At 37.0% G+C, this 11,173-nt stretch overlaps 2 protein-coding genes across 2 annotated transcripts; one reads left to right on the top strand and one right to left on the bottom strand.

Annotated features, from left to right (window-relative positions):
- Nucleotides 1-3,798: 3,798 nt before the first annotated feature.
- Nucleotides 3,799-4,386, top strand: LOC113236372. The gene is made up of 2 exons (XM_026472402.1): nt 3,799-4,041; nt 4,126-4,386. Exons 1-2 carry the CDS (start codon nt 3,799-3,801, stop codon nt 4,384-4,386), a joined length of 504 nt encoding a protein of 167 aa, XP_026328187.1.
- An 887-nt stretch (nt 4,387-5,273) lies between these two features.
- On the bottom strand, nt 5,274-7,397 carry LOC113236371 (putative nuclease HARBI1). Its single transcript, XM_026472401.1, has 6 exons — nt 6,867-7,397; nt 6,486-6,754; nt 6,250-6,405; nt 6,021-6,177; nt 5,558-5,803; nt 5,274-5,462 (listed from the first exon to the last, which is right to left on the bottom strand). The coding sequence occupies exons 1-6, from the start codon at nt 7,082-7,084 to the stop codon at nt 5,426-5,428; spliced, it is 1,083 nt and encodes a 360-aa protein (XP_026328186.1). The 5' UTR covers nt 7,085-7,397; the 3' UTR covers nt 5,274-5,425.
- Between the last annotated feature and the right edge of the window lie 3,776 nt (nt 7,398-11,173).

Here is an 11,173-nt window from a genome sequence, read left to right as displayed (position 1 = left end):
TTATTACAATAAATACAGAACATTTTTGGAATATACGGAGACGTACACACAGGTTAGTTGCTGGCTCTATACTACACTCGCGAGCAACCAAACCGACTCAGACCCTACATCTGCATATAAAGTAGTTTTTATCAAAAACTACCCAGTCAATTAATAAAAATGTCTTATTTTCTGATAGCCTGAAACTTTAGCTTTAGGATAGTCTCATTAGCATAAAAATTGATTGCGTGGTTTTTGAAATAATGTTAATAGAGTTAACAATTAGGGAAAATAGGAATTTAGAAAAATAATTTATGGAGATTGTTATTTAAATTAAAACAAAAAAAATTAAATAATAATAATAAATTTATTTAATTAATATTTGGTGTTACCCCCTCTAACCCTAGTAACAGCTTGTAGTCGATTTTTCATTGACCTGATTAACTTTTTAATAACTTCTTGAGGAATTCCGTCCCATTCCTCTAACAACGCCGTCTTGAGCTCATTGATATTTGAAGGTGCCTCCTGGCTCGGACCCTTCGTTTGAGCTCGTCCCATAAATGTTTGATGGGATTCATGTCTGGACTAAGCGCTGGCCAGTCCATGGTCTGTATACGGACTTCTTCCAGAAACCGCTTAGTTATATGCGAAGTATGACACCGTGCATTATCGTGCATCAATAAGAAGTTATCGCCGACAAACCCCGCGTACGGAACAACATGTTCTAGGAGTATATCGGTAATATACCGATCGGCTGTCAATCCTCCTCCTCGGCCCCCCCAGGCACGAAAACGAGTTCGGTTTTCTCGTCTAAAGAAATTCCAGCCCACATCATACAAGAGCCGCCGCCATATGCAACAGTTTCAGCGAAACAGCAGTGCGAAAATCGTTCACCTGGGCGCCTATACACCCGACATCTTCTATCACTGCCATGCAGACACATTCTGCACTCGTCAGTAAACAAGACAGCCCGCCATTGCTCATGGTTCCAATTGAGGTGCTCTCTAGCAAATTGCAGGCGCGCTTGTCGATGGCTTGGCGTCAATTTCGGACCAGTTGCAGGACGTTTTGGTGTAAAGTTGCCTTCCCTCAGGCGTCTTCGAACTGTCCACTCGCTTACAGCCACTCCTCGAACACGTCTTAGCTCTTGCTGCACGTCGACACCAGTCAGGTGGCGATTTCGTTGAGACGTAGAGACTATGAACCGATCGTCGATTTGAGTTGTGCACCTGAGACGGCTGGTTCTCGGTCTCCGGTCGAATACACCAGTCTCTACAAATCTTCTGTATACCCTTGATACAGCAGATTGGCTTAGGTGCAGTTGAGCAGCGACAGATCGCTGACTAAGTCTCTGTTGCAAAAGAGCAACAACTTGAACGGCTTCTTCCGGTGTTGTATCCATGGTTTTGTCAAAATAGTGATGGCGATTCACGGAGATGCATTCAGGTCAACTTCTGGAAAGCGACTGTAGGCATAAGCCGCATGCGGGAGGTTTTATAGGGTTAGTTGGTCGCCCAAATCGTACTGGGTACCGCGAGTAAATTTTCCTGTACTGCCTATTTTATTTTATTTTTTAAAACTACTGAATCGATATTGATGCTAATGGTACATTTTTAAAGCTGAAGTTTCAAGCATTTTAAACATATAACGTTTTTATAATTCGGTTGTAAACTTTTTGATAAAACCTACTCTGAATGCGCGCTTAGACATTGAGTCGGTTTGGTTGCTCGCGAGTGTATTTCAACTTTCTAATTTGTGATTTCAGTGCAAACGAGAGTTGATATTAAAAGTGATATAAGGTCCATTTGCCAGGAATTAGATTGGAAAGGCCCTTATTTCATCTCTATTTCTGGTTACATAATCGATGCCCAGCGGTATGCACCGCGGACTCTGGATTAGGAGGTCCCGGTTTCAATTCTCGGTAGAAAAATTATGGGAAACTTTTCCAAAATTGGTTCCAGTGAATTCCGTATCTGATACTCATAGTACACGGAGTTTGAGACAAGGGATCCACTCCCGTCCTTTCCGACATCCGTCCGAAACAAACACTGTCAAATAAGTAATACTTGAATGGAGACCACGAACCGGAAGGCGTTCATTGGGACGGCCTCCTACTAGATTTTAGCAGCAGTAGAGCGCCTTGTTAAAGATTTCGTCCAGGGAAGTACTGCCACCTTACCTATTTCTGCTGACAAGCAGTAATGTTAGCACAACTGAGTTCCGAGTTTTAAAGGTGCTGGTGAAATTACAGGCACATGGGGGACTTGTCAACTTACGTCTCAGGGTGACAGGTGCAGTGGCAGTGTCCTACAGATCTTAGCTTTGGACAGGTGTCTAGCTTACCATTAGGCGCAGGACTTGCTCGTCCCGTCACTTTATATTATAAAAAAATATTATTGCGAGCTATCACAGGTGTCGTTTATAATGCTAACAAAAAAACCGCGTTATTATATCAAAAAGTCCGTCATTAATAATAACTAATAGACGCGGCAGTAGCATTCGAAAATATTCGTGGTTTCCGAATTTTCCCTATGTGTAATTGTATTTACGACCTGGGTCCCAAATTCTGCTGTTTTTTTTTTAAATCACAGGTTATTGTAATTCTATTCGAGATTTCCATTAAGACTCTCACAAGTGTTCTGAATTTTCCACAAAAAAGAACATGTCTGAAAATACCTATTACGATCAAATCTAGTCATAGAAAGTTCATTTCTCGTACGTCGTAGGCGTACAACGCGTCACCGCAGGAGTCAGTGACGTCCAATATGTACAATCATTATTATTAGACGTTCCACGTGCAGCTTCGTAGAAAGCCAAGTTTTGATTCTATGTTGTGGGAACGCGTCTGTCTAGGCGTGAGAAATTACACCAACTTCCTGGACCCCAGGTCTTAACACTGGTCATTGTAAGAGACTGCAATAAGATATTGCAAGTATGATATTTGTTATTCTGCTAAAATCTAGTTGTAATGGCAGTGAATCACGATAGAGTGCAATGGAATGGCATTCATTCACTCCCGGTTCCTATAATCAACTCATTGTCTTCGGTTATCCTAACCGTTCGTAATGACCCTAACAATAACCATTCGTCAACATGTGTTTCACATTGTTTTTGACCCGACTACCTGCGACAGATGGTCGTCGGTTATCCGCTTACCAATGGACCTCACAGATTCTCTCTACGTTTCGTTATTCCAAAAACCATATTTTAGCCGATATTTATTAAAAAAGAATATACTATAATATTATTCTACATTTACAAAAAAACTCAAACAAACAGTTGAAAAAGTGGTGTATTACTCAATTTTACGTATTGATTATGATCTAGAAGAGGTTTGACATGACACCGGTGAGGAAACAAAACGCAGTCGCGTCACTACGTTTGTCAAACAGCGATTTGCTTGGCGGAAAGAATTTAAAAACAACATCGAACTAAAGAGCAGTGTTAAACATATTCAAAAAATAAAAGTGTAATTATTATGGATGCTACTCCGGTAAGTTACTTGTTTGATTATAATTATTTATTTAGAATGTTACACCACCCATTAAATCCACATTACATCCTTAATTATAAAGAAATTAACAATATAATGTATAAACTCACTAAAATTATTACGATGTATTACATAGCAAATAACGTATACTTAGTGCTATTCTTGTGAATTCACATAGAGTAGGTACAAGAAAACAAGTCCGTTATTCTGCAACATCATTTAGGGTTTGCCAAGCACATGCGAGCGGAGCCTTCTGATTAATAACCATTTGATGAACTGTTAAAATTGTTTGTAATTGCATGTTATGGTTACAGAAATCCAAAGCGATGTCGAAGGACGATATTGCTTGCTTAATAGATGTTATTCAAAGTCGCCCAATTATAATAAGTAAAGAAACTAACGCATCAACCAACAAGCATAAGGAGGAAGCTTGGGACTCTGTAACGGTGGCTTTTAATGCTCGCTGTAGTTCAGTCCCAAGAACCAAACAACAGTTGAAGCTAAAATGGGACAATTTGAAAAAGGCCGCACGTAAGAGAGCACAACAAATAAGATTAAATCACTTGAAGGTAAATTAAATGAAATAGGTATTAAAGATATATTTATTTTGGTTGCATTGGAGTAGGCAATATTCAATTTTTTTAACTTCTCAGACTGGTGGTGGTAAGCCCGATTTCATTCTACCTGATGAAACATTGGAAAAGGTATCAGGGCTCCTAGGGTCTACATGCTCTGGATTTGAGGTTCCTTTTGGTGGTGATGGTGTTGGGGTGGTGCTCAATGCGGACACTATGATGGGTGATGGTAATGACTCTCTCGCCATAGAAGAAGTTTTTTATATTGATGAAGGCACACCCAACGTTCCAAAAGAGGATAAGAACTTGGTTGAAACTCCCAGCAAAGGTAGTGTATAATATAACTTTCTCAATCTTGCGTCATATTTGGAAATATAAATTAAGGTTGCCTGGAAGAAATTGCTACTTAGCAATAAGGTCATCTGTAGTACTTTGTTTTACTCTGTGATATTAATTCCTGTTATGTCATCATTGTATTTTCATGTGCAATAAAGAATATTTAATTCATTTAAATTTTATTATTTTAGCTATTGAAAAAAATAAAAAACGATTGTTTCAAAATGAAACGAAAGATGGAAAGAAGTTTTATTTTGGGACACCTATGCCAACGCAAGTAGCACCCTTGAAAAAAAAAAGTAAGTGTTTTATGCTTTTTAATTACTACATTTCATGTTCACTTTTTCCTGCAACTTCATCTAAGATATTTTGATTAGAACTGTACAGCATATTACATTTTTGCACGAGTTCTTAATTAGGTATCTATGTTTAAAATTGTATGAAAATCAGTCCATTCATTGTTAATATCTCACTTAAGAGAGGTAACAAATTCGAATATCAGTGTGTAATAATAATATTATATTATAATAGAAATATAGAGGTCATATGCTTTCATTACAGCGGCCTAATATTTTTTAAACACTGAAGCCTAGCATCCCGTATATAGTTGCTCAACCGAATCAGTAAACTTTTTGTAGGTACTGTAACATTTTATGTAAAAAGAAACCAGACAATGATGGGCGTCAGGCTCGGAACATAGCAATTACTAGGTATTATGAAATGAAAACAAAAAAATTAGAATTAGAAATTGAAATTTTAAAATTAGAATTAAGTAAGAAAGTAAATAATAATTAATTTGTATGTTTTTTTTACTGTTTTAATTTGTGCCATAATTAAATAATACAGTTTTTTTCTTGTAATTATGCATCTTTCATTTCTGCTTTGGTATGGACATAATTTGGTGGTTGTGCAGAGAAGACAGCATTCTGGCAAAATCATTTTCAAAGTCAAAGTCAAAATATCTTTATTTCATAGGTAAGCAAATTACACTTGAAATCGACATTTTGGATAAGGAAGGTAGAGCACAGTGGTCGGCTGTGGTTTATCCAGTAGAAAATGGCTGGCCATGAGAAGATAAACTGAAAGAAATGAAATGATAATGTAATTATTGTACAACCTCATTTCAAATTAAAGACATTGGTTTGTCATAAGTGTGTAGATTACTACTACTCACTTGTTAAAGAAATCCATTATTAGTGTTGCCCTTTCCGTACATGTATTATTGGGTTCTTCTATACTATTTAATATGGGCACTTCTTCATTAGGAACTTCCACTTCTGGTGGTATATCATCCAGTTTATGCAATCTACATATATTGTGTAACACAGCAGTTGCTATGATAACTGCATGGATTCTATTTAGGCTTAAGCGCATCGTCAGGCCTATCACTGGAAATCTTCTTTTCCACACTCCAAAACATCTAAAAATATATACTATCATGTAACATTTCGCATTGTTAAATAGGTACCTCAGTATAGCTTGTACACATAAATATTCAAATAAAATTGAAGTATGATTAAATGTCTAATCAAGTATGATATTAGTATAATATGGATGAAAGCAGTCTAATAATTTGATACGGGCAAATGAGTTGATTGTTCAGATGAGTATAAATATTACAGGATTTATTTACGTGCCTTTCAATACAATTTCTTGTTCTAATGTGAGCTACATTGTAAAGCTGTTCACCTCTACTTTGAGGGTTCAATAAAGGTGTTAATAGGTATGGCTTCAGAGGGTATGCACTATCTGCAAGCAGCCATTTGGTGCCGTACAATCCACTTTCGCACTGAGCTGGAAGAAGTAAATTACATAAGTGTGGTGTTCGGCTTATAGTCTAATGAAAACCAATGTATTACTGCCTACCTCGAAGTTCAGAATTATTAAATATGGTGGCATCATGAGCTGAACCAGGCCAACGGGCTACAACATTCATAAATAATAACTTGGCATTACATACAGCTTGTACATTTAATGAAAAGTAGCCTTTTCGATTCCGAAATTCTTCCCCAGTGTGTGAGCCTGCATAAAATGAGAATGTTTTCAGTAAAATTGCAAATATAAACCTTAAATTTAATTTAAAAAAGCTATTAAGTACTTACAAGGAGATTGTATTCTAATATGTGTGCCATCAAGTGCACCAAGAACCCGAGGAAATCTTGCAATTTCATAAAAATCTTGCTCAGTGTTAGTTTGCATATATATGTACTTGTTATACAATTGTGCAATAGCACAACTAACATCGTACACTATACGGCACGCCGATGCCTTAGATACACCAGCAAAGTCAGCCACCGACAAAAGCATCGTGCCTAATGCATAAAACCTTAGAGTCAGTAGGAGCTGGTGAAGAGGCTTGATGCCGTGATTTCTGCGACAAAAATAAAACGTAACTCAGTTGAAAGTTAATAAGATACAGCACAATAAATTGTAATGATACTGTGTTATTATTTTGTGAGTTTAAGGTTGTGCAAATAACATACCTGGTGCTCTTCACTGTTAAATAAGGATATATTTCATCTAGTAACTGTTGCACTGATGTTTTATCCAGTCGAAACCTTACTTGGAATTCATAAAAATCTAAAGTGTTAAAATGGTCCACTCTCACTTTATAACTCCTACGATTACTTTCTTCGTCTGAATCCGAAGTACTCCAGTCGGATAAGCCTTCTAGGTCACTTAAACTGTCTGAACTAGACATTGCAATTAATTAATAAACAAAATTTGGAGAATACTACCACGCAACCGACGCAATTTGGGCGGTAACAAAATGTTTAACGACAAGTAGCTTTGACAGTTCGTTGACGTTTCAAAAATAATATAGAAACACTATGAACTGTCATCCCCATACTTTATCTTAACTATTCGTTGTTTGTGGTCCTCCCATCCGTAGGTAGCGAGTCACTGGTAACATAGCTTACGAAACGTTTTTTACAGAAACGGTTTTGACTTACGCCTGGTTAAGAAGAGTACCGATGGTAAGCAAAACGGATCGTTTTCTGAATATAGGAACCGGGCACAATCAATCACTAAAAACCGATAATCAGTAGTAGACGTGCCTTCGACTCGCCATTAAAGTGCAGAATACCAAAAAATGCAAAGGCAGTTGAATAGCAACTCGATGGCTAACCACTGAAAAGCCACTAATTCTTAACTTTTAGCAGAATACTAAACATACAAAATCCTTCCATTGACTACACACACACACAGCGCCCGTCACCCTGTGACATTTAGTAGCAGTAGATCTCCTTGTAAAAGAGCTCGTCCAGGGTAGTACTGCCTACCTTACCTACTTCTGCCGCTAAGCATCAATGTGTTCCGGTTTTGAAGGGTAACAGTGCTGATGAAAATACGCGGGCGCAGTGGCGCTGCCCACCAGATCTTTGCGATTTAAGGCTCTGTGCTGCATTCCAACTGTAATGGACGGCATTTTGCTTTGGGGTAATGCCGCCGATATCAACAGAATCTTTGTCCTGCAGAAACGTGCAGTTAGGGCAATTTACAATCTGGGCCCCAAAGTATCTTTGAGAGATAAGTTTAAGGAAATTAACATTCTTACACTAGCCTCACAGTACATTTATGAGAATGTAATTTATGTTAAAAGGAATAGTAATTTACTTATGAAAAATAGTGACAGACATAACATTAATACGAGGAATAGAAATAAACTAGCTTTTCTTGATAGTCGTCTTCACAAAGTCAAAAAATCATTTAAGGGGCAATGTATACGCTTCTATAACAAGATTCCGGTTGATATACAAAATTTGCCTTACACGAGGTTTAAAACTATAGTGAAACAAAAACTTTATACTAAAGGTTATTATACAACTTCTGCGTACTTGGATGACAAAAATCCGCGGTAGTAACCCGTTTAGCTCATGGAGGTAGTCTCGATCTCTGATGTTTCAAATAATAAAAAAAAATATTGTAAATGTTATTTACAAAGAGCAACCCCTAGAGTTTCTTGCTCATTCTTCTCAGGGGAATCTGCCTTACGAATGAGCGGTAGAGTTTAATATTGTGACGATTTCAAGTGTAATAATGCTTACCTATGAAATAAAGATTATTTTGAATTTGAATTTGAATTTGAATGGGCGTGTAGCTTACCATCAGGGGCACGATCTTGTTCGTCCCGTTACTTGATATTTAAAAAAAAAGACATAAGATGACAAGTCCCATAATGCGCAATAATTTCATTTAATCGGAACGCATTAAAATAATAACATAATTATATTTAATTATAATAATTCATATCCATTGTGCAACAACCGCGAATACCTGAGCACCTCGTACGTGATTTGTATGTAATTTTTCAGGACGAAGATGAAAATGTGTTGTAAAATGTAGTAAACGAGACAAGGAGACGATATGCAAAATGTTTTTTTCTTTTTCGCTACTATTACATAGACAAGCAACAGTAGTATTTCTGCCGCCACGCCAGCAGTGCGAGGATTATTAGTTCCGATTTTAAAGGGTAAGGGTACTTGGTGAAATTACAGGCACATGAGACTTAATACCAACTTATTATACTACGCTAATATAGTCGACTGTCAGCAAATATCAACGGGTAAAAAATGCTAGGGGTCTACTCTCGATTTCCGTCCGAAACAATTACTGCCAAATAAGCAATACTTGACCAAATGAAAAGACGCGTGATGCGAATGAAGCTTCATACTTGATACTTGTCTTTTAATTTTGTCGAATGTTACTTATTTGACAGTAATTGTTTCGGACGGATGTCGGACGGAGATCGAGTATACCCCCTAATCAGACGGTAATAAAGTTTGATAACCGGTTAACCTAAACATTGCCTAGTTAAAGTTTAGCCAAGATGCCGCTAGATGGCATTGAACCGTTACGTAAACTTTTTGGAACACGTTTATGAAGACGTTATTGGAATTTGAGTAAATTAATAAGTTAATTGTTAAAGCAACGATGTAACTCGTAAAATCAGTAAGATGAAGTGGCAGCAGTGGCTTACGTGACGTTAACCACGTGCTTCAAAAGCTAGGTGTCAAGAGGAAAACAGTCTTAATTTTATAGTCTCGCGTAATTAAATAGAAGGTTCGATCCACGTAAATTTTATTGTAGAAATAAAGAAAGAGAATTGGGAATATTCGGGAAGTTCTTTATTATTTTTGGGAACAAACTGAAGACGTGTTGTTTTCTGCTAATACGAACAAACATCTGAAGCCGAATACAGGACAATATTATAAACATAACCTATATCAACTTTATAAACCTCAGCTTCTACAGGCCGTACTCAATTAGCGTTTTTGACGCTTTGATAATTAATCACAAGTATTGATAGGTCTCCTTATTATTATGGACGTCGTCAAAAACACTGGGTAACAAAATACACGGGATGTCGCCATCTTTCTTTCGAATGGGTGGACAGGAACTAAAGAAAAGGGGGATAAAAAGGTGGGAATGCGATGAAAGAGGTCGCTTTGTCACAATCTACAAAAAGCGTTCTGTCCATGCAATAAGAGCGAAAACGTTATGGATATTTCAGGAGTTCCCATGTAACGTTACTAATACACATTTACATGACGAACGGCCATGGAGTAGAATTCTTTGCCTGCAAACTTTTCAAGACGAGAGTGAATAGGCATTACTTAGGTGTACATGCTACATCGTCGACCTTATCGTCACTTTCCAACAGAATCCCAAATCTTGTCATTTTAAGTCATTTCAGTTGTACGTCGATAGAGTATCAATGGCAAGACTGTATTGATGACATTTTTTTGACATTTGACATTGACATTTGGTTTTCTGCTAAAAGTTAAGAGAAGTGGCTAGCCATCGAGTTGCTTTTCAATTTGCCATTGCAGTTTTATGATATTCAGCCTTCAGTGGCAAATCGTTGATACGTCGATGGTGAAGTGTATAGATTTTTTTTTAAAATTTATTTATCTTGTCAATTACATTTTTTTACAAATAAGATAATGTTCTCCCAAACTTCATAAAAGTTTATCGGGAGAGTTTGGTTGCTACGCTTACATTACAATCACATAACATTTCATTCTGTTACTCAATAACAACTCTCTAAATTACTACAATGTATCTAACAAATATTTCTTTAATTCATCAAATCTTACACTATATTTCATTTAAAGACTATATTACTGATTAAACGAGATAAGTAGCAGTAGAGCTCCTTGTGAAAGAGTTCGTCCAGGGAATTACTGCCACCATACAAATTTCTGCCGCCAAGCAGTAATATTAGCATTACTGTGTTTCGGTTTTGAAGCGTAAGGGTGCTGGTGAAATTACAGGCACGTGGGTCTTATCAACTTATGTCTCAGGGTGTCGGGCGCAGCGGCAGTGCCCCTCAGATCTTTGCAAAGCTCTGAGTGGCACTGCAACTGTTACGGACAGACGTGTAGCTTACCATCAGGCGCACGACTTGTTCGTCCCGTCACTTGATATTATAAAAAAAAAGTTTACAATTATGGCACCTCTGCCGTATTAAATATACATTTTTTCTACAGGTACATATTAAATTGCTAGAACTCTCCAATGCGGTAACAGTAAAATAAACAATTAATCAAATTTATTAATTTTGAAAAGAAAAAGAAAAGTATGTCAGAAAAGACGTTAGAATATGACAAGGGGATCCCATGGAAATCAAAAAAAAGCCGATAAGCATGTTTTTTAGGCAGGTTTTTTGGTTTTTTTTTCAATGAAGAAGTTGCAATTGGTATGTTATGCTACTGTAGGAGCCAGGCAGTTTTCAATAAAAAGGTCAATGTAAATCTTGAAATTGCGTATAATTTATTCAACCATT

The sequence above is a fragment of the Hyposmocoma kahamanoa genome, unplaced genomic scaffold (genome assembly GCF_003589595.1).
Source record: "Hyposmocoma kahamanoa isolate Upper Pololo Valley unplaced genomic scaffold, ASM358959v1 91477, whole genome shotgun sequence".
NCBI classification, from domain to species: Eukaryota; Metazoa; Arthropoda; class Insecta; order Lepidoptera; family Cosmopterigidae; genus Hyposmocoma; species Hyposmocoma kahamanoa.
Note: the sequence above shows the minus strand (reverse complement) of the source record. Positions and strands in the feature narration are given on the sequence as shown.